The sequence below is a fragment of the Spinacia oleracea genome, chromosome 1, assembly GCF_020520425.1.
Source record: "Spinacia oleracea cultivar Varoflay chromosome 1, BTI_SOV_V1, whole genome shotgun sequence".
NCBI classification, from domain to species: domain Eukaryota; kingdom Viridiplantae; phylum Streptophyta; class Magnoliopsida; order Caryophyllales; family Amaranthaceae; genus Spinacia; species Spinacia oleracea.
The window spans coordinates 77,893,756-77,918,218 of NC_079487.1; the positions used below are offsets into that span (position 1 = coordinate 77,893,756).

The following is a 24,463-nucleotide window of genomic DNA, read 5'->3' on the forward strand; positions in this document are numbered from 1 at the left end:
TTCAAAGTATTAGGTCACATAGAATTGCGTTTTTATATTTTGGATTGGATTAATTTTGTTTTAAATCCAAACTTTAGTTGTCGTGACAAATTTGATGTCTTTTGGATTAAGAACAATCAAGTTTAAGGTGATTCTTTAAGTATCCTATGCCTTTGAACATTTACAATGTAGGCAATTGTACATGTGGATTTATACATAGGGTCCCCCTCTAATGAGAAGATCCTTAAAATGAGAAGGATGAGAAGAGATCCTAAGCCTCCAAATAATTTTATCTAACGGCTCCAGTTATGTGGTTCATTAACTTCATACGGAGTAATTTCGTAGCAAATTACAAGCACTGAGAAAGTCAATTAATTGAGCAGCCAAATAAAAGCATACCCATCTTTTCTCTCTCCTCCATATTTCACCCAAATAAACCCCATCTATTTTTTCTCTCTCCTCCATACTCAATTAAGAAGACTATCAATTTTTTCTCCTCTGATTGCTCATCTGAAGATCAAAGATAACCGAAGAAATTCATGAATCATTGTCGAAGCAACAATTTTTCATGGTGAATCGATTTTTCGGAGATAATGTGCATCGATTGACGATGAATAAAGAGGTGGCCGGAGGGGATGGCAACGAATCCAAATAGCATACCATCAATTCGACCCTAATCCGATACCCAAAACACAAAAGCTGATCAAATAATTTTAAATTTTGAGAAATTAAGCTCTTTGGAGCTGAATCAAATCCTTTGCTTTTTCAAGACATTTTCTTTTCCAATTTAATTTCTTCCATTTTTTCCCCTGTTCTTTTTACAGTCGAACTAACATCCCATAAATTAAAATTGGCTAATAACCCATAAAAATTCAAGGTTCATACACTGGGAAAAAACCCCAACAAAATTACAAAATTGGTTCATCCGAAAACTCAATCTTGAATTTCTTTAACAAAATAGAAAGCACCAACTTTAATGGAGGATTGATTCTTTAGTCTTTACCGAAAATTTTGGTTTCTTGGCCAGAGAAGAATGGAAGAGGAGGGAGAATAAAAAATAATTAAAGATAGAGAGAGAAAAAGAATAATTAATTTCATTTGCATATTGTTGGACGAAGGCTACACAAGAGATAGAATTGGATTTCATTGGGATGAATTAACATGATTCTATTTTTGTTTATGATGATTAGTAGGAAGCAGGATAAAAATGAAGAGGGGTGAGAAGCAAAAGTTTGGGAAAATTTACTCACTTTGTGCAAATAAGAAAAAAAACGTACAAATGAGGGAAATAAATAAATAAATAAAATGAGCAAAAAAAAAATTAAATGAGCAAATCTACGTCAACAACTAACAGAGTATCCAAATAAAGTTCTTATTTTAAACGTTTGCTCATTATGTCTAAATGAGTAAAAATTTAAAATCGAAACTATAATTTTTGCTCATTGGTTCTAAATGAGCAAATATTATAGTTTTGATTTTGATATTTTTGCTCATTGTCTCTAAATGAGAAAATATTAACGTTCGGATTTTAAAGTTTTGTTCATTGTGTCTAAATGAGCAAATATTAAAATCCGAATATTAAATTTTTGCTCATTGTGTCTAAATGAGCAAATATTATAATTTCGATTTTAAATTTTTGCTCATTGTGTCTAAATGAGCAAATATCATAGTTTCGATTTTAATTTTTTGCTCATTGTTTCTAAATGAGCAAATTTTTGCTCATTGTGTCTAAATGAACAAATATTAATATTCGAACTTTAAAGTTTTGCTCATTGTGTTTAAATGAGAAAAAATTTAAATAAGCAAAAAAAAAAAAACCTACAAATGAGAAAAAAAAATACAAATGAGCAAAATAAATAAATTAATTAATTGAGCAAAAAAAATTAAATGAGCAAATCTACGTCAACAACTAACAGAGTATCCAAATAAAGTTCTTATTTTAAACGTTTGCTCATTATGTCTAAATGAGTAAAAATTTAAAATCGAAACTATAATTTTTGCTCATTGGTTCTAAATGAGCAAATATTATAGTTTTGATTTTGATATTTTTGCTCATTGTCTCTAAATGAGAAAATATTAACGTTCGGATTTTAAAGTTTTGTTCATTGTGTCTAAATGAGCAAATATTAAAATCCGAATATTAAATTTTTGCTCATTGTGTCTAAATGAGCAAATATTATAATTTCGATTTTAAATTTTTGCTCATTGTGTCTAAATGAGCAAATATCATAGTTTCGATTTTAATTTTTTGCTCATTGTTTCTAAATGAGCAAATTTTTGCTCATTGTGTCTAAATGAACAAATATTAATATTCGAACTTTAAAGTTTTGCTCATTGTGTTTAAATGAGAAAAAATTTAAATAAGCAAAAAAAAAAAAACCTACAAATGAGAAAAAAAAATACAAATGAGCAAAATAAATAAATTAATTAATTGAGCAAAAAAAATTAAATGAGCAAATCTACGTCAACGACTAACAGAGTATCCAAATAAAGTTCTTATTTTAAACGTTTGCTCATTGTGTCTAAATGAGCAAATATTAAAGTTCGGATTTTAAAGTTTTGCTCATTGTGTCTAAATGAGCAAATATTAAAATCCGAACTTTAAATTTTTGCTCATTGTGTTTAAATGAGAAAATATCATAATTTCAATTTTAAAATTTTGCTCATTGTGTCTAAATGAGCAAATATTATAGTTTCAATTTTAAAATTTTGCTCATTGTGTCTAAATGAGCAAGTATTAAAGTTCGGATTTTAAACATTTGCTCATTGTGTCTAAATGAGCAAATATTAAAATCCGAACTTTAAAGTTTTGCTCATTGTGTCTAAATGAGCAAATATTATAGTTTCGATTTTAAATTTTTGCCCATTGTGTCTAAATGAGAAAATACTAAAGTTCGGATTTTAAACATTTGCTCATTGTGTCTAAATGAGCAAATATTAAAATCCGAAGTTTAAACTTTTTCTCATTGTGTCTAAATGAGCAAATATTAAAGTTCGGATTTTAAAATTTTGCTCATTATATTGTGTCTAAATGAGCAAATATTAAAGTTTTGGTTTAAAAGTTTTGCTCATTGTGTCTAAATGAGCAAATATTAAAATCAGAACTTTAAACTTTTGCTCATTGTTTCTAAATGAGCAAATATTAAAATCAGAACTTTAAACTTTTGCTCATTGTTTCTAAATGAGCAAATATTATAGTTTCGATTTTAAATTTTTGCTCATTCTGTTAAATGAGCAAATATTAAAGTTCGGATTATAAACATTTTCTCATTGTTTTTAAAATGAGCAAATATTAAAGTTCAATTTTAAACTTTTGCTCATCGTGTCTAAATGAGCGAATATTATAGTTTCGATTTTAAAATTTAACATCTCATATTACTCAAATTCTCAAATGACTATTGTTTGGATATAATCTTGATGACAAAAGGAACGCAGGAATAGGAATCGGTCAAATGACTATTCGTTTCGGTTTTTTTTTTTCCTTCAAGTATTAGTAATGCCTATTAGCTCAATTGGTAGAGCTTTGTGCGATTGCACAATAATCGCACAAAGATATAGGTTTGATGCAACTCTTTGTTTAAAAAGTAAAAAAGTTTGCTCATTTGGGTAAATGAGCAAAATAAATTTACTCATTTGTGCAAATGAGCAGAATAAATTTACTCATTTATACAACTGAGAAAAATAAATGTACTCATTTATGCAAATGAGCAAAATAAATTTACTCATTTTTGCAAATAAGTAAGATAATGTTACTCCTAGTCGGGTGTACTACTTTGTGATGTCGGTGGCATTTTAGGAACACAATACATTCATAGAAACTTAGCTATACAACTGCATTAAAGACAACAAAACGTCTCATTACATAAATACAAATTTTTAGTAAAGACGGTCTAACGGTTAGACCACTTTTATGCATGCATTTTAACTAATTAGTGACGACTCATGAAATTAGAATGAACCACCATACAACAACAAGAAGTAGTATTTGGTTGTCATTTTTTAATGTTTAATTAATTTGATTAATTGATATTTAAATTTTCCAGTGAAGGTATTTTCTCAATTTTTTTAATGTATATCAGAGGATAATAATGAGAATTTGGGAGGTGGAGTTACCAAACTTAACTACAGTAGTTTCTTACGAAAGTTGTAATGATGGTGATGATGGTGATTTAATTTTACATTTTTAATACCAATATTGTTGCTGCCATGCACAACTTCACAGAAGCAAACAAAGCATATAGTTTCCTTAATATCCTTAATGACGCGGAGGTGTTAGTGTTCGTTAGATGTAAAATCATCCAATGGCTAGGAGTTCTTCTCATTCTTCTCATTATAAGGTGTTTTCTCATTTGAGTGTAAATCTATATATATATATATATATATATATATATTAAACGTGACAATAATTTAGGATAGCTTCCTCTTACATGATTAGGATTATCAACCATAAGGAAAAAATTATAATTCAGGTTGAAAATATGAATTATACACGTTAAAATTATGTGGATGAATAATTGTAGGCGTTGTTAGTAAGGCACATGGTACTGCGGGCGTATGTACTATGTAATGACTTTCTTTTTACCTGAATGACATTAAATTAGATTCACATAAAATCTATATTTTATATCTTTCCTAATTGCTAAAGATTAAAACGAGTAAACTGTACTGAAGGTCCCTAAACTTTGGCAAAAGGAGCAGTTAAGTCCCTCAAGTTTCAAAAGGAGCATTTTAGTCCCTCAAAATAGATGGAATCAGCTACTTTTGTTAACACCGTTTCATTTTCCGTTAAATTCAATAAAATAATAATAAAACCTCTTTAAAGAAAAGGAAAATTAATTTACACGTGTATAAATAAATGAAAACAGCTGATTTTGATTATGACTTAGCTTTTTCAACTTACTTAGTTTTTTCATATGGCTTTTTCTCCATTTACACGTTTCACCCTTTATCTTCCCCTTTTCTAGGTTCTTCCACAACTCTTCCTAATCAAATTGAATTTAGTGTGTAACCCAAGCAAATTTACTCTAAATTTTCAGCAATTATCGCCATCAACTTCAGCTAATTGTCGTTCTTCTACAACTCTAAAGTTTCAAATTCTCTTCTCCTAGATGTCTGCTACTACCACTAGTTCTTCTTCTACCTTTTTCTCTCTCTTTCTCTCTCCTCTTTTATTATGGATTTTCTTCAATCTCTTCTCCTTCTTAATTCTTGGATTTCTCCAACAATTCCATTGTAATTTTACATTTTCACTGATTTCCCCCTTTTTTTGTTCCCCTGTATTTTATTTATTTTGGGTTGGTTTCGATTTTTTTCTTATTTATTCTGGGTTGGTTTCAATTGAAGAGATTCTGGGTTGGTTTCGATTTTTCCCCTGTAATTTCACATTTTCACTAATCTTTGGCTCGTCTTTAAAACTGGGAGAAAGAGAGCTGACCCTTTTCAGAATTTCGACTAATTTTTCCAAGTAATCCCTTCTCCATTGTTTAATTTTTGTATGATTTTGGTAAATTACTGTTACATTATAGGTTGATTGTTGCCCTTTAATTTTATTTTTACTTTTTATTCACGCCATTATTTAATTTGGTTAATGATCAATTGAGCGGATGAATTCGATTGAGGTTTTGGGTTTTAAGTTTGCTTTTTGCACAATATCTACGATTTGCAAGGTAAGTAAGAGGGAACACATAATCCCAAGAAATTTGTAACTACTCAAACATAATCATTTATTTGGTCCAATGAAAACATATAAATATCTAATCAAGAGAGATCAAGGGGATATTTTGATTGACCATGTTATGAAATTGCAAAGATCTATTTTGTGTTAATTAATTTTTCTGAAAGTGTTAATTAATTTGTGTAAATGTCCTGTTAAATACGCTGTTTTTTAGAGCTTAAACCGCTAGTTTTTAGAAAATATGAATTTTGCCTTTATTTTTTAAATGTTTATGGGTAAAAGTAACTGTTATTTTGTCACTTTCTACCTTTTATATTAATTTTCCTTTATTTTTAATTCATTTTAACAGACGTTAGTAACAGAAAACAAAAAGCAGCGGTTTCCATCCAAACGCAGGGACTAAAATGCTCCTTTTGAAACTTGAGGGACTAAACTGCTCCTTTTGCCAAAGTTTAGGGACCTCCAGTATAGTTTACTCAGATTAAAACTTATGGATGTGAACAACATCAAATTTAGTTCTTTAGTTGCTACATACTCTTTTTTAGACTGTATAATGTTTTGGATTCAATGGAAAAAGTTGATTCCTAGTACCACATAAAACATTATTAAGAATCATGATTTGATAATATTGATTTGAATCATAAAATAGAGTGGGGAAATTAAGATTTTGCAATCAGGATAGAGTTTTAAAATATTTCGAATGATACTGTGAAACGAATTGAAAGAACTCATGCATGTTCAATTAAAAGGGGATTTTGTATCATCGATCATGTATATATCATGAACAAACCTATAAAATCATATGTACTTTACTTCATTAGGGTTTGGAAGAATCATCAATTCATCATCCTTTCATAGCTAATTAGCATGTGCAAATTGTTTGTCCTATGATAACTATTGCGTAAAAAATCTCGTATTGTTGCACACTTGCACCTAAAGGTAGGCAAGTTTCAAAAACATTGAAATTGTTTCTGTTGCATTATAAATTTTGATAAAGTCCCTTTCCTATATAATGATCATTAGCGTTTAATAATTTTTCTTTAGGCTTTAAATATGTACCCTAATACAGTATATATAGCTATATCCATATATAATGAACAAACCTAAACTAAAATTCTTCTTTAGGGTTTAAATAACTCGTCATCTTTCTCAATGGCTAGCTTTACGTGCTAATAGTACATTCCTCCTATGACTAATATACCCATGACTAGCCCCTAAAGGTAGATAGCGTTATGGTCCATGTTTTGATAACATCCACAAAATTAAAACAACCTAAGAAATCATAAGATTAATTAAGATTAAGAAAAATGACAAAAATTAAACAAAAAATACAATACATTTGATCATCAATTAATGATTAAGAAGCTAGAGCATGTGATGATGGGACCAACTACTTAAGCAATAGAGAAGTGTCCCACCATGTGCATTCATTTAAGTTAATTTATAAATTCATAATATTTGCCTACCAAAATCAAGTATAATGTCATTATATTGAGGCATTGCAAGCTAAGATAGTCATTATCATTTGTAGACAACTTGTTCACAACTTTGCTCACACATAAACCCTACCTTTGCTTATTCCTATATATAATCCTATATAAATCCATACCTTACTCGGCAATGCCACTACCAATCATCACTTTATCTATCTCAAATATATATACTTTCTCCCTAATCTCTAGCTTCTTAATTTATCATTAAAGGTGATTAAGTTAATCCGTCTCATTAACAACAACAAAAATGACAATTTCGATATCATTATATGCTATTTCTCATTTGTTCGTTGTGGTAAATCTATTTTCACTTGATGGGGTATTCGCGGACTTTGGTCATGCCACATTTTATGGTGGAGGTGACGCTTCTGGCACAATGGGTAAGCATGCATATGATATATATTGCCTTTTGAAAAAACTACGTATTAATTATATAGTGTCATTTCCAATTATTAATATTTTGTTAATTTGAAAATGTAGGGGGGGCTTGCGGATATGGAAACTTGTACAGCCAAGGGTACGGGACTAGCACAGCGGCTCTAAGCACGGCATTATTTAACGGTGGACTGAGTTGCGGGTCATGTTACGAGCTTACATGTAGTGGTGATCCAAAATGGTGTATCCAAGGTAGCATTATTGTGACAGCTACCAATTTCTGCCCTCCAAATTTTGCATTACCTAATGATAATGGTGGATGGTGTAATCCTCCTCTTCAACACTTTGATTTGGCTGAACCTTCTTTCTTGAAAATTGCTCAATATCGTGCTGGAATTGTTCCTGTTTCCTTCCGAAGGTATTTTCACCTTTTTCATTTTCACTTATCTAACTTACTCCTCCGATTTTTTTTACTTGCATCACTTGAACTATCACACTTGTCAATGCATAATTTAATCATTAAATATCACTAATTTTGTATTTGTAAATATTATAAAAAGTTGATATTATGAAAATATATATTATGACTAATCAACAACATTTGATTAATATATATTGGTAAAAAGTTCAAGTCAAATTTAATACTCTGCATATAAATAGGGTCAAAGTTAAAGTAATATAAATAGAAAAAAAATAAAGGGAGTAACTGTTTTTTTTTAATCCATCTTAAATAAGTGAAAATAATATTAAAGAAAAATCCGATAATGAGACACTTGAATATTTTTGTTTTTATTGGTTCAACACTGTCAAAAAAATACAGTATTTGAGAGACAGCGAAAAGACAGAGAAAAAAAAGACAACAAAAAATGCAAGTGTTCATTTTAAAAAGTCGCACGTGACCACCTCTCAATTAAAAGTTGAAATTTCAGAGTAGAGAAAATATAATCAAAAGTTCTCGGGAAGTATAATAAATGTATTTTATCGTGGATTAATTTTTAATCAGCTTAGGTTAACATTTAACATATTTGATCATTTTTATGTTACTGTAAATAATTTTTTATAGATAAATTTTTCAAGGTTTATATGATTAACACGTTAGACATTGTGAGTGATTTTGGATGGGTGATTTTACTAAGGAGAAAAAATTATTCATTTATAAAATAAAAGAATTTGTATTATATATATCGAGATAATTTTTAAAAATTTTAAGTTAATTTTACACCCGTCAATATTTCTTGTACACCTTTATAATTAAGAGTTTGTGAAGTGCAACAAGTTTTGGCTAAGACGGTCACTAATAGGTAAATTGTACGAATTAGCTAGTAACCCCTAATTATGGTATTTGTTGAGTATTAGTAAATCTGTTAGTACTGTTTAATTTAGTTGAATAATCCAGTTGGTACTATATCGTGCAAATTGTTCACGTGTTTGATTTTCATATGAAAAATTGAGAAATAAAAACTAGCGTTTGAATTTAGACAAGCATGAGAGTAATTGATAATATTGATTGTCTTTTGACGTTCATGTTAGTTCAACGAATATCAATTTATTAATTGAAACAACTAAACACATAAAAGGTTTTTAAAAAAATTAAAACTTGACCGCCCTTGCCCCTCTCCACTCCGGCACCTAGAGCTGTCAAAAGCTGACCCGACCTCGAAACTCCAACCTGATGCGCAACTAACCATGACAAATTTTGGTAAAATAGGTAACCTGAAAAAATCGATATTCGATTTTAAACCGATGTTATATAACCCGTACCCAACTCGGCATAACCGAACTCACTCGACCGGACAATAACCCGAACCCGATTCGATACCCGACCCAACAATGACTTTAACCCAATTATTACCCGACATAACCGGTTAGTGACCTGAACCATGGAGTACATATTTTACGCTTGAATATTTTGAGATGACCAATTCTGTTATTGACCGGAAATCACAATGACAATAAAACTCAAATTTGGAATAAATTACACATTAATCTTTAAAATATATAAAAAAAAGTAACATAGGTTAAAACCTTGACCAAACCGACATGACCAGACCAAACCTGACCTAAACTCGTGTGACAAACTAACCCGACACGACCGGACCTAATCATGACTCGAGACCCGAGATGACCCGACCCGAGTAATAATTTTAATTAATAGCTATACCGACACTTTTACGTTGCTTAAAATAAAGCACCCTTTACGTTGCTTAAAACAAAGCAAGTTTATTATAAGACGAGCTCATACTAACTTATTATAAAACGTGAACTAGTCTGGTTGGATAAGCAAGTACAATTATACATGTAATTTGTCAAATATATTGTGAAACTTACAAGACAAAAATTATACACGTCTAATCGTCTACAACTTTTGTAGTGTTGTTTTTTAATTAATAACTAGCTTTGGAGTCCGTTCAAAGAACGGACAATTATATAGTATTTGTTAAGCCGTTTTTTAAAGCGTTAATTTTATTGAGGGATTTGTTAGAGCATCTCCAATAGTAAGCTAATTTGATAATTAGCTTGTTATGCCACATAAGATTTCAAGCTATTTTATTGTTTAGCTAATTTGTGCTCCAATGGCTAGCAACTAGCTTATTATTTAAATTTGTCCCACTTGTCCACTTGTCAATTAATTATTTGGCAATTTTGAGAGCTAGTTGTCAAGCAAATTAGCTAATTTTTAGAGCTTGTTTAAGCTAATTTGCTTGGCCAAGCTAATTTATTAGTTTCACTCCAATGGTCTAGCTATTAGCTTGAAACTTTTATAAATTTCAAGCTAGTCCCTAGCTACAACCATTGGAGATGCTCTTAGGGTATATGATTTATATAGAGGTGATCAAATTTCTAAGTTGAAAAAAAATATATAAATTATATGGTGAATTAATATTAAGTGTTAAAGAGGGAGATGAAATAGTAGAGGTTGAATATGAATTCAATGGTGAATTGATGTTGGATGAGGAAGATGTGTTGAAGTTGTGAAATGCTTCGTATAACAAACAACAACATGAAAAATAAAAATAAAAATACAAAATACAAAATACATGGATGAAAGAAGGAGGTGACACATGTCTCTAAGGTGACACATGTCATCTAAGGTGACACGTATCATCTAATCATATATGGTTACCCTTTTTAAATACTAAGTATAGATTACTAGTTCACTACTAATAGTTTTGTTAACTTGACAGGGTACCTTGCATGAGAACAGGAGGAATAAGATTCACAATCAATGGACATTCATACTTCAACTTGGTTCTTGTTACCAATGTCGCCGGTGCCGGTGACGTGCACGCGGTATCAATCAAAGGTTCAAACACGGGATGGCAAGCCATGTCTAGGAATTGGGGTCAAAATTGGCAAAGCAATGGTGATCTCGACGGCCAAAGCCTCTCTTTCCAAGTTACTGATAGTGATGGGAGAACAATTACTAGCTTTGATGTTGCTCCTTCTAATTGGCAATTTGGCCAATCTTATGAGGGTGGTCAATTTTGATTAACATAAAATTAACTCATCAAATCAATTTTATAGCTAATACTATCTCCGTCCAAATTTAATTGTTCACGTTATAATATTAATGTCACAACTAATTATGGACGGAGAGAGTAGCTTACGAGTAATTGCAGTGGTGTATACTACCACCCGCGAAAATTCTTGTTGTCTTTATAATGAAACAGATAGTGTATTGATAAATGTATAGCCTAGGTTTTCTCTTACTTTTTTTTCTTCTTCCAAAAAGCTTATTTTGTTTGCTAGAAACTGATGATTAACTAATTGGCATTTACAGCCAAGAAATTCCATCAGTTTCAATATCTTTATGTTGTAACTATGATTATCTTGAATGAAATGTGATTGAGCTTGAAGGTTCTGGAGTTAAAATTAGTGGCATTTTTTGGTGGTTTTTTTTAATTAAAATTTTCATTAACCAGTGGATGGGCGGCGCTCTCCAAAGTACAGTACCACAACTCAATTAGTTTTCTCTATTATAGAGGATGCCGTTAGGATGTTTCAATGCGAATTCGATTGGTTGAAGAGTAATTGGTGTTATATTTAATCATTGCTCCGGTGCAATGAAGCGTAATTATGTTTATAATTATGGATGGAAGTTAATGAAAGATCTGTAAGTATAATCCCCAAGATTTAATCGTACGAACTGTCCAATAATACCTAATGTATCCCAAGATATTGCGAATAAAATATCACAATTAGACCACAAGTGCCATCAACTGATCACCACAATGCAACTGCACAACCAACCTAACTTAGAAGAAGAGGTAGGATATACATTATCTGCACAACCAACCTAACTTAGAAGAAGAGGTAGGATATACAATTAGACCACAAGTGTCATCAACTGATCACCACTAGACCTAGTTATCGGGCGGGGCGGGTCAGGGTCGGTGCGGGTCAAAGAGGGTCGGGTATTGAAAGGGTCATTTTTAGCGGGTCGATAATGGGCGGGTCAAAAGCGGGTCGCAGGTCAATAGCGGGTCATTAGTGGGCTGGTCAATAAACGAGCAATGAAAAATGAAAAAGAAAAGAGTCATGTGCAAGTACAAGTAAATACGAAGCTATACACGTAATTTTTTGTATCATTACTATTTTAATTTTCAAAATAACTGTAGTATAAGTTTGACCCTATATAATGACTCTGTCCAATAAAGGCCATGTCCAATAAGAGTCCTGCCCAATAAAAGCCCTATTAACTTGACCCTAACCCTATATCTATTGGACTACCCTGTTCAATAACCAGGTGTAATCACTACAATGCAACTGCACAACCAACCTAACTTAGAAGAAGAGGTAGGATATACTAGAGTAATTTGAATATCTGGAAAACCCGTAACTGAATTTTGTTATTTTTATTTGGATATACATTATCTCCTTTTTAATTCATGATTTCTTACCCATGTTCTTTAAATATATCCTATACTTTAAAGAATGATGTCAATAAAATTTATATGATACATAAATGTACAAAAATACTCCCTCCGTTTCTTTTTGATCTTCCTGTTTGGAGTTTTGGGTGGAAATTAAGAAATTGGAATCTTTTAATGATTGGGTGTAAGAGTATTGATTGGGTGTAAGAGAAAATAATAAATAAATGAAGAAAGTAATAAAGAAATGAAGGAGAGAGAAGATATTTTTATGAAAGTAATAAAAAATCATAAAAGTGGGGTTGAGTGGGTGAATAGGGAAATGTAAATGAATTAAATAATGGATGGTGGGAAAATTTATGGTAAAAAGTCATGTCCCAAAATAGAAACAGAAAGATCAAATAGAAATGACATTTATAGAAACAGGAAGATAAAAAAGAAATTGAGGAAGTAATAAATAAACATTTGTGCATATCACGGATTCCGAACTGGTTTGATATAATAACGGTCACCTTAGGAATGAGCATCCTCAATTCTTATGTAGTCATGTGGCATCGAGGATCCTTCAACCTTAACTTTGACTTATGTTGATAGACTTGACTTTCGTTTATTTGGGTCATTCCTTTGTTGGGCTTTTATCAATTAAGAATGGGCCTTCATTAAGTAGGACATTGGGCATTATAGAAATGTCGACAAAAGTAAAAAAAAAAAAAAAAAAAAAATTTGATGGTTTACGATGTAAGTTTGTAACCACTATCATTTCATACGGACCTTTCAAGAATTCCTTATTCCTATAAGTAATTTTCATGTCTCTTTGCTTGTGTCATTTTCCTAATGTTTGCTCCTTTTTCTTATGCACATGGATGATGCTCTTATAAACATCACATTTGCAAACAATTGAAAACGTAACAAACTAAACAAAGTCATTGCCCTAACCTTCTTTAATGAACTAAGGGTAGCAATGAGCCGCGATATAGTAATTTGTACGTAACTTAGAGAGAAGCACATTACTTCAACCAATTTGGACTTAGAAATACCGACTCAATAATAAATGAGCCGAACACAAACCTACACAAACCTTATAATGTTCAAATTCACAATTCACTTAGTTATAAATATTGACGTACAAAAGTAATTTGTGTTATTAAACCAAAAATAAAGCCGAAATTACTTAAACTCCATAATTCAAATCTGAGTCAAGTTTATGGCATATATCTCACGAGAAATCAACTAAACTTTAAATAGAACCACAATTAGTAAAAAAAAATTGACGGGCAAAATTAGTATTTATTTGGTGCAAATAATAATATTTTTATGATGACAGTTGTAAATAATAAGTGAATCAAAATTAAAATGAAACAATTATGAAATAAAGCTGAAAAGTCAAATGTGTAGTGAATTGTCCATAATAGCAAACTCATAAATCATTCTCATAATAATCGGCTGACCAAATTATATTATTACAATATTTGACATGAATATACGACATCCAAAGAGCTTTATAATATAGCTAATTGAATATCATTATATCATATTGCATATATCTAATTAATATAACTAATTACTTATATAAAAAAAAAGCTAGAAATAAAGGCCGGGCTTTAGCGGGTGCCAAATATTAGGCACCACAGCAACTCCAAGCCACAAATTGGCCTACCGTCTTTCTTTATCTAATTCTCTCTCCTGCCTTCTAATATGACAGGAGTTCGATGTTGACACAATCCTTTTCTTCTTCTTCTTCTTCTTCTTCTTCTTCTTTTTAATTATACACTCTTTAAAATAATAAATCGTTACTTTTACTTATGGTAAAACTAAGCTTGGTTAATTAAAATTGAGCACCTTGAAAAGTTTGGCCAAATTGCCAATGAGCAGGAACAATGTTGTTGCTTGTAACACTCCTTCCATCACTAGCGGTAACTCGAAAAGATAGAGTTTGGCCATTGAGATAAGAGTTGCTTTGCCAATTTTGGCCCCAATTCCTTGACATGGATTGCCACCCGGTCTTTGAACCTTTGACAGACACAGAGTGGACGTCGCCGGCACCAGCAACGTTTGTGATGAGGACCAAGTTGAAGTAAGAGTGTCCGTTGATTGTGAACCTTATTCCTCCTTTTCTTAAACAAGGTACCCTGCCAATTTATCAACCGTACCATTTTAGATAAACATAAGCATTTGCTAATTAATACTTCCTCCGTTCATTTTTACTCGTAAGGTTTGTCAATTTCACACAGGCCAATGCACATGACTATGTTTTATTTTACGTATAAATCATCAACAATGGTCAAAGTAAAATATGTAAATAATGTAGAAATCACAAACGTTACGAGTATTAAAAATCGGAGGAAGTATTGTGTTAATTTTTACTCTCGTTTTTAAGTATACCTTCTAAAGGAGACGGGGACAATTCCAGCGCGGTATTGGGCAATCTTCAAGAAAGAAGGCTCGGCCAAATCAAAGTGTTGAAGAGGAGGGTTACACCATCCACCATTGTTATTAGGCAAAGAAGGGTTAGGAGGGCAGAAATTGGTAGCAGTGACTAATATACTCCCAGCACGACACCATCTTGGGTCATCATTACATTTAAGCTCATAGCAAGCTCCACAGCTCAATCCATTGTTGAATAACGCTGTGCTTAGCGCAGCAGTGCTTGTCCCGTATCCTTGGCTGTACAAGTTTCCATACCCACACGCTCCCCCTGTATTTCATCAATTCCACCCATAAACAATTACAAATCACTAATACTAATAATAATATAATGTACGACAATGTCACATTATATTATAAAAAAAAATGTAATGTTATATTTTTACTAACTTACCCATTGTGCCAGTAGCGTCACTTCCACCATAAAAGGTGGCGTGAGCCGTAGTCCAACCACCGTAGGCGGCATAAGCGCCTTCAAGGCAGACATTCATGACAATAATAAGGAGTAATGAAATGGAGAATAAAGACATGATTGTTTGTTGCAGGAAGAGGAAGAAAATGAGAGAGAGAAAAGAGAAGAAGTGTTATTTGCGTTTGTGTTTGATGTGTATTTGGAAGGAGTGAAGGTGTTGCTTAAATAGAGCAAGCAAAAGCAAGTGTCAAGTGTCAAGTGTCAAGTGTGGTATAACGACTAAAGAGAGTTGTAAGGAAATTGTCTACTCTCTCACTCTGTTTCTCACTTTCTCAGTCTCAGATAGTGACAAAGGTTTTACCCTGCAACTGTTTCAACTCCAGGCACTGCCCATTATTTATTTTCCAATTACCATTTTTAAATTCAAAAACACCAACTATTTGTTGCCTCTTTCCTTTCTCACGATTAATTTTCAGAATTATGAAAAATGATCCATTTCCAATTCTCTCATCCAATAATTCATCCCAAATCTTAGTTGTTTCTGTAATTAATTGACAACAAGTTTTACTGAAATCTATCTATCTATTACTATATACTAAAAGACACATCAGGAATGACACGTGTCACGTCCTGCTGAGTCCTTAGGAAGAACATATATGTTAAGAATGAAAAAAAATCACAATTTTTTTATATTACTGTTTCTATAATATACATAGTAAACTATTATGAAAACTCTGTAAAATCACAGTTTATTTTATATTACTGTTTCTAATAATTGTGTGATAACTTGTTTTCTTATATTTTCCCAACTTAAGAATTTTGGTCAAAACGCATAACTCCTAAAATCGCACTAATCACTTTACAATCCAAATAAATAATAATTTTCTCTGATTTTCCCAACAACCGTTAATAAAAATTTGATTTGATTTTATTAAAAACTTCGTTTAAATAAATCATTCAGAACAGGAAAAAAAAATATTTAGCCTCACGCATTGCACGGGACCTAACCTAGTTAAACATATTATGTGGTTCATTTCATTCGTCGTTGTAAGCCGAATATAGTCTAATTTTTTCGGATTGGAAATAAGATTATTTCCGACCCTTTCTCTTCATCTAATTTTGTCTTTTAAATTCAATAATTTTCACTATACGGGTGGAGTTCGTCGTTGTTCGTTAGTCTCTTTATGGTGGAGTTAGTTTTAGTATGTTTGGTTTGTCGTTCCCTTGTAGTGGATTAAGTAGAATTGGTTTGTCGGTAAAACTTTATGCGGGATCGCAACAAACATCCATTTTTCGAGTACATTCAGATGTGATAGTTCAGTAGGAACACTTGACAAGAGGGGGGGTGAATTGTTTCTTGGGAACTTGGGTAAGTTTCTTGCGGAATTTAAACAATAAAGAGACTGAGAATAATGAGCGAAGAAAGATATAAAATGGAGGAACCTTCTTGACCCTAATCAAGAAGAACCTCACTACTCTTTTGTATTAATGCAATAACTCTATTACAAATACACTCTTTAACCCGAGTTCCTCTCGAACACGAGTTTCCCACAGCAATCCCCTTTGATTACTGTGCTCCTCTTTCTCTCTCTGACTTAACTCTAAGTCGCTCCTTTTCTCTTTGACTTAACTCTAAGTCGCTCTGTTTCTCTTTGACTTAACTCTAAGTCAATTAAGGATCACTCAACCCTTAAACCCAAAATACAATTTGATATAAAACTCTAGTACGTAATAAAGCTCAAAGCATTAAGGAACTCAAGGGACACTCTTTTGAAAACTGATTCTCTTTTAAAACGTTTAAGCTCTTAAAATATATTTTGCAAAGATCAGTTGTGTGTTTTGAAAAGCTAAAACTCTTCTCCTTTTATAGGAGAGTTTTACTTAGGGTTTGGTACCCATGTTTCCCTCAACCACCCACTAACAGTTACTGCTCAGTAACATGGGCATGGTTGGAGAGAAACAAGGGAGACCAAATCAAAACACTAAATGTACGTTGAACAGAAATACGTGGGGAGAGTTTCAAGGAACGTGGAAAAACTTTTACTTGAGAAACAAGGAGAGTAAATCAGAATCCTATGTTTCATTTATTAATTAAATACATTTTATTTATTAAAAAGATTTTCCAAGTTAAAACTCTTTCATAATTACAGTTAACATATTTCATTTAAAACGTACCAAAATACTATGTCCCTTTCATACCAAATTACTTATAAACTTTATTAAATACTTACATAAATCCTAAAACATAAACTCATATGTTGTAGTCTTCATGTTGCACCTTTAGAAGCTTCACTCGAAGACTTCCCGATTTCTTCCTTCTCTGGAACGCCGAGGATCCACATAATATATGAGGATCTCGCCTTAGGAACTCGCCTAAGGATCTCGCCTTGCATAATGATTATTTCTTCAATGTAGTGTCTGACATGGATCAATTACTTGCTTATATTCCACGTTGCTTAGTTTATCCAACTCAGGATCTCCTTAACTTAGCATTATCCCTCTAAGGATCTCGGAACCTATTATGCAACATAACTTAACCAATTGTCAGGAGTTTGTTTTGTCATCATCAAAACTTTAGGATCAACAAGATGAATCAAGTGTAAATCATATTCGCGGCTACAACAAATCGTTAGACTCTCTATCTAAAAAGGTTACATGTTTCAGCGTTATACACGAGAGACGTTCTACAGCGTAATATCTATTTAATGACCATAATTTTGATAAGTAAACGCTTTATTTAATTCAATGTATAATGTATTTGTTAGATTTATATTTCTTATAAATATCGTATGACTTTTTATTGATGAATTAATTTTTCCTTCGAATGTACTGTATTCTAGACAAATTGACTTATCACTTAAATATAAGCCAAGTTTACCACCTCTTTAGTCTTTAGCACGCAGATAATGTGGCTTGCGTATGAGCGTTAGAAAAGGATTTGTCCGATTGAACTACCAACTGTTTAAGCAACTAGAACCCCACCTGCACATGGACATCCTCAACCGTCTTCTTTTGGCATCTTTAATTTTATAAATTTTATTTATATGAAGTTTCTTTAATTCGTGGCTAATTTTTCTTCTTCTAAATTCATTTGTCATCATAAAATATGTTTCTATAATAGCCGAATTAATTAATCAATATTCAATGCACCTACTACAACTAGTCTACTCGATATCACACCTACCAATTCATACTGTATTTCACAATCAACAATTTGTTCCCGAAAATCGATCGTTTGTTGGTTCAGTGGTGATTGAGACTGAATTTGGTAGGGAGGACTACGTGTTCGATCCCCACAACAATAATTGGAAGAGGACTGGAACCTATCCACTCAAAACTCACATCAGATCCGAATTAACCCTAAGGCTGAACCGGGTGGTACACCAAAAAAAAAAAAAAATTTGTTCCTGACATTGAAGAAGTGCATCCCCTATTTCCAATTTCCAAATTCCAAATTAACATTTACTCTTTCGTTTCTATTTTTAGCAATAGGTGCCAATTATTTATACTGTTAGGAATTAAACACAATTTAGTTAAGTCGACAAGAATACGAAACGGAGTTGGAGTCAAATATAAGTCTTGTTTGGTTTAATATCTCTTTTCCTAGTTTAATTAGAATTGTAATTAGGAAACTAGATATATTTTGGTATGTAACCATCTCTAGAATTATTTAGACTTGGGAAACAAGTATAATTCTAGTAGATGTGGGTTTCTAGTTTAGCCTATAAAAGGGGTTTATGCCTAGCTTGAAAATAAAGGGGAAAAACACATTGGTGAGAGGAATCATCAATTAAAGGGTTATTGTGTTATTTTGCAGGAACATAATAATACGATAATATTTGAGGGAAGGAAATCTAAATTTCATCACAAACACTTGTGTCTTATATTACTGTTTTTGCTATTTGTTCTATATTGTATTGTAGGGTTTGTTCTCAATCGTTCGTGGCACGTGTTTGGTTATAACAAACTGGTATCAGAGCTGGGTTTAGCCGTGGATGATTTCGGGAACAAGTACAACGTAGAACTTTTTAATGGGAAGACGAATTTTTCATTATGGCAAAGTACAATTAAGGATATTCTTATACATCAAGGTCTTCACAAGACTTTGGAAGATAAGAAACCTGATTCGGTGGACAAGGACAAGTGGGAGGATATGCAACTACGGGCTACTAGTACGATCAGATTGGCTCTTGCACCGGAGATCAAGTACAACGTCCTAGAGGATAATAATCCAAAAGAGTTGTTGGACAAATTGATTAAGATTTACGCATCTAAGTCATTGCCCAATAAGTTGTTCTTGAAGAAGGACCTTTATTCACTCGAGATGGAGGAAGGCAACGCACTACAAGATCATCTGAATAAGTTTAATGGCTTGATCACCCAGTTAGAGAGTTTAGATGTGAAAATCAAGGAGGAGGACAAGGCAATTTTATTGTTGACATCTCTCCCTAAAAGTTATAACTCTATGATAACTAGTTTACTTGTAGGGAAGACAAAAATTGCTTTGTACGATATTGTGGTGGCGTTATTCGAGGCGGAGAGGTTCATGAAGCAAGAGAGATCGTCAATCCATGGAGGAGCATGATTAGTAGCGGAGGGTAGTAGGAACAAATGGAAAGGCAATAAGAAGGCGAGCAATACAAACCCTAACATCAAGTGTTGGTACTGTGACGAGGTAAGACATATACAATCAAAGTGTCCTAGGTACAAGGAAGACTTGATGGTGTTGAGGAACGGTAGGGTTAGAGGTGCTGCTACAATTGCTATTGATGAGGATGTGGCTCTAATGGTGGAGGAGAGTAAAGGTCCAAAAGAGGGTTGGATTTTGGATTCGGGATGCTCACAACATATTTGTTGTAGAAAGGAGAGGTTTACTTCTTATAAACAAAGTGATGGGTTGTGTGTTACCTTGCCTAACGGGGAAGAGGCAAAGGTTGAGGGTATAGGTGAGGTTGAGATCAAGACACATGATAGGAAGACTCGAAAATTACGAGAGGTAAGGTATATCTCGAGACTTGATCGCAATCTCATATCTTTGGGTCGTTTAGATGACTTGGGTTATGCTATTCATATTGAGAGAGGTCGTTTGGAGGTCACCAAGGCTAAGAGTGTGATCTTGAGGGGACGACATAACAAACAAAATCTCTTCATACTCGAAAGAGGTAGTGGAAGACGGATTTCGGCTCAAGGGAAGGCAAGCTCCGAAAGTTGTTTGCTGGTTCGTGAAGAGACTCAGTTGAGTTTAAGGGAAGGTTTGTTAGGAATTAAACACAACTTAGTTAAGTCGACAAGAATACGAAACGGAGGTGGAGTCAAATATAAGTCTTGTTTGGTAATTAATATCTTGTTTCCTAGTTTAATTAGAATTGTAATTAGGAAACTAGATATATTTTGGTATGTAACCATCTCTAGAATTATTTCGACTTGGGAAACAAGTATAATTCTAGTAGATGTGGGTTTCTAGTTTAGCGTATAAAAGGGGTTTAGGCCTAGCTTAAAAATAAGGGGGAATAACACATTGGTGAGAGGAATCATCAATTGAGGGGTTATTGTGTTATTTTGCAGGAACTTAATAATATGATAATATTTGAGGGGAGGAAATCTTAATTTCCTCACAAACACTTGTGTCTTATATTATTGTTTTTGCTATTGGTTCTATATTGTATTGTAGAGTTTGTTCTCAATCGTTCGTGACACGTGTTTGATTATAACAGATACTGCACAAAAATTGAATTTTGACATGAATTTCCTAAATTGTTCTTATGATCTGAATTCCTCCTCTCCTTTCCTAGCTTTGTTCCATAAAATTATTAGTGTACATTTATGTTGGTGAAACTCAGAATTACATTGGCCACTATATATGGCTTTGAGTACTCTTATACGGAGCAACAAATAACGATATCTAACATAAACTAACATAATTTTCCCCATTTGCATGGAGTGGCAAATCAATTCAATCTACGGGGTGTTTGGTTATAAGAGGTTTGATGGAATAGTTTTTGAAGTGAAATAGAGGTTTGACCTTTAGAAAAAGCTAATTGAGAGTGTTTGATTGGAAGTGAGCTTTGGGGTGAAAATTCTCACTATATAAGCTTTTTACAACGGATTTTTCATGAAATGCCCCTGAGGTTTGCGTTAATGCACCAAATACCCCTAATGTTTCCAGAATGCACCAAATACCCCCGAGGTTTAAAACAATATCATCAAATACCCTTATTGACTGTTTTCCGTCTATTCTGTTAACTTTTCCGTTAACTTAACTCTAATTTTTTTTTTTTCTATTTCCCTTTTCTTTCTTCTCTTCCTTTCTCTTTCTTTTTCTTTATTCTTTCCTCTTCCCATGGAAGTCTCTCTCCTCTTCTTCACCATTACCATTATATGAGAATCACCCCAACCATCACCACCACCGCTACCCTCTTCCACTATTCACCATTGAAATTGCTTCTTCATAGAGGCCCAATTATCAACCTCATCAGCCCTCGAAATCTCATCTTTTCTGTCTCCTATCATCATCGAACCCACGACGTTGGTTTCTCCGACATTGGCTTCTCCGATAAGCTCTAGGTGTTTGTTCTGGCGGAGGTCGCGGTGGCTGGATTTTCTCTCTCCTTCTTGAAGTCTCGATCTCCCAGCCGTGAATACGCAATCCTCGCCGCCCATCGGTCAAAGCTTCTCCGCCGGCGGATTTGATCTCTTTCTCGTCGATCTCCACCTCCATTGCTATTTCTGTTCCCGGTGTGATTTGGGGAAGAACTGTGACTTTCAAGTCCTCTCCTTCTTCTTGTTCGGCTGCCCAAGAGTCGACACCACCCCAAGGATTCGGTGACCCAAGAATCGACACCACCCCCAACGCCCAAGAGCCACCATCTCCTTCAAATCTACAGACCAGGTTTTAGTGATTGGGTAATATCAATTAAATCGTTTATGAGGGATTTGGAGAGTTGGGTATTATTTGAATTCAATTGATTTCAGAAGAATTGGGGCAAAATCACAACATCAATCAATAATAATCTGAAGAGGATTATAAAAGCTTTAGAATTTTGAAGATGAAGAACAACTTCCATGGATGTGAGAGAAATTAAGAGTGAAGGCCAAGGGAAAGGAGGAGAGAAAAGGGCAGCCATGGTGCTGCTGCCGTTGAAGATCCAAAGAAAAGAGGAAAAGGGAATTGGGTTTTTTAAAAAAAAAATAGTAGTTAATTTTTTTGGGTTTAAATAATATAATTAAGGGTTAATATTAGGATTAGTAGAGATAATGGTTGAGTAAGGACAAAAAAATAAATTCACGATAACGGAGACTTAACGGAATGGACGGAAAATGCTCATTAAGGGTATTTTGTGTTATTGTTTTAAACCTCAGGGGTATTTGGTGCATTCTGGAAACATTAGGGGTATTTGGTGCATTAACGCAAACCTCAGGGGCATTTCATGAAAAATCCGTTTTTACAATTAGAGGTTTGAGAGGGTAAATGTCAAATTACTACCTTGTCCTAACATTGCCTAAAATTACAACTCTTACCAATCCCTATGTATTATATATATATATATATATATATATATATATATATATATATATATATATATATATATATATATATATATATATATATATATATATATATATATATAGGTAATAATAATAATAATAATAATAATAATAACAACAATAATTAATATGATATGAACTAATTTTGTCTGATCTCATTTGATATGAACTTATTTTTTCTGATCTGATCTGATATGATCTGGTTAAATCTGAAATAAGTAATAAGGTCCTGAAATAAGGTGAATTAAAGAGAGCATTATTGACCCTTATTTAATTTTATCTTATATATCTTATTAGACATGAAAGTAAAAATAAGCTGAAGAGAACAGAGCCTAAATATTATCACAACTTGCAAACTTTATCAAAACTTTTTTTTTTCTTTAATTTAAAAGAGGAGGTGGTTTGTTGGTTGTATCTAACCATCTAACATGGCTACACGACAAAATACAAGGTCAAAATTAAAGCATCTCCAAATAAAACGCACGATTTCCTTGGGCACCCATTTTTAGTCGTCATGATACATGTGAGAACTCTAAAATAGCCAAAATTGAAAGTTTGTAATTTCTTGAATTCGTAAGTTTTGCAAATTTGAGGGGGTAAGGAAATTTCACTTTAAATAATTTGTCGATGGATGTCCCAATTTCACCACAAATGTGAGCCTTGTATCATACATTAAGGTGTAGCATTCATTGCCCAATTAGCTTCATTAACAGGGAAAATCCATCTATTCATAGATGACACCAAGAGATTGTTTCAGTCATTTGAACCAGGTCAGTCTAAGGACGTGCATCGGGACGTTAGGGCAGTAAATTGGTTTGCCTAGTTGAAGTTTGGTCCTTCAAAACGTAAAACTGTTATAGATAGTTGAAGGTGGAATCCTTTCCATTAGACTAAGACATTACTTGGTATGATTAGTGTATTTTATTCAAAAGAAAGAGTATCCAATTGTGCATGTATATATACTCCGTAGTAGAGGACATCTTGTTAAACAAGTGATTCTCCCAGCATTGTTCAGAGCCAAACTACATTAATCTCGCAAGATAATTGCATTATTATTTTATAATAATAATAATAATAATAATAATAATAATAATAATAATAATAATAATAATAATATAACTTTGTATTAGTTATAAGATTGCTTTCAGTTAACATCTTAGTTAGTATAATATTGAAGTGATAAGGGCCTACCATGTTAGAAGAACATGCAAATGCCGTTATTTTCCGGTTCTTCCATACACATCCTTTTCATACAATCTCTTTAATATTTGATCTTTTGTTTTGACATGAATACTACAGAATAAAAATTAATATTTTGGAAATTAACAAACAATTTTGGATTGACTTGTATGAAATGAAAACAAAATAATAGATATGGTTTATGTAGACAACAATCTTTTAGTACTCCTTTTCTTTTCAGACCATATGATATGCTTGAAAATGAAATTGGTGAATGGATTTATTTATCCTTTCAAATCTTTAAAAGTTCATTTAAAAGATATTAAACGATTTGATTGGTCTGATTGATTTTTACCCAATGATGTATCATATACTTCCTCCATTTTTTATACTTGAACTATTTGACTTGGACACAAAAATTAAGAAAAATATCAAAATTTATGCAAGTATATGAGATATGAGTAAAGGTTAAGTGATTATTTAATGTGCATACACACCCAAAATCATGTAA

At 32.5% G+C, this 24,463-nt stretch overlaps 3 protein-coding genes across 3 annotated transcripts; 2 read left to right on the plus strand and 1 right to left on the minus strand.

The window, feature by feature from the left end:
- The first annotated feature begins 7,194 nt into the window (after window positions 1-7,194).
- Window positions 7,195-11,378, plus strand: LOC110801712 (expansin-A8). The gene is made up of 3 exons (XM_022007117.2): window positions 7,195-7,526; window positions 7,627-7,939; window positions 10,707-11,378. Exons 1-3 carry the CDS (start codon window positions 7,394-7,396, stop codon window positions 11,008-11,010), a joined length of 750 nt encoding a protein of 249 aa, XP_021862809.1. The 5' UTR covers window positions 7,195-7,393; the 3' UTR covers window positions 11,011-11,378.
- A 2,420-nt stretch (window positions 11,379-13,798) lies between these two features.
- On the minus strand, window positions 13,799-15,433 carry LOC110801716 (expansin-A8). Its single transcript, XM_022007121.2, has 3 exons — window positions 15,211-15,433; window positions 14,775-15,087; window positions 13,799-14,521 (listed from the first exon to the last, which is right to left on the minus strand). Exons 1-3 carry the CDS (start codon window positions 15,344-15,346, stop codon window positions 14,218-14,220), a joined length of 753 nt encoding a protein of 250 aa, XP_021862813.1. The 5' UTR covers window positions 15,347-15,433; the 3' UTR covers window positions 13,799-14,217.
- Window positions 15,434-19,948: 4,515 nt separating this feature from the next.
- LOC130465458 (uncharacterized) lies at window positions 19,949-20,922 on the plus strand. Its single transcript, XM_056834222.1, has 2 exons — window positions 19,949-20,480; window positions 20,900-20,922. The coding sequence occupies exons 1-2, from the start codon at window positions 19,949-19,951 to the stop codon at window positions 20,920-20,922; spliced, it is 555 nt and encodes a 184-aa protein (XP_056690200.1).
- Window positions 20,923-24,463: the final 3,541 nt, after the last annotated feature.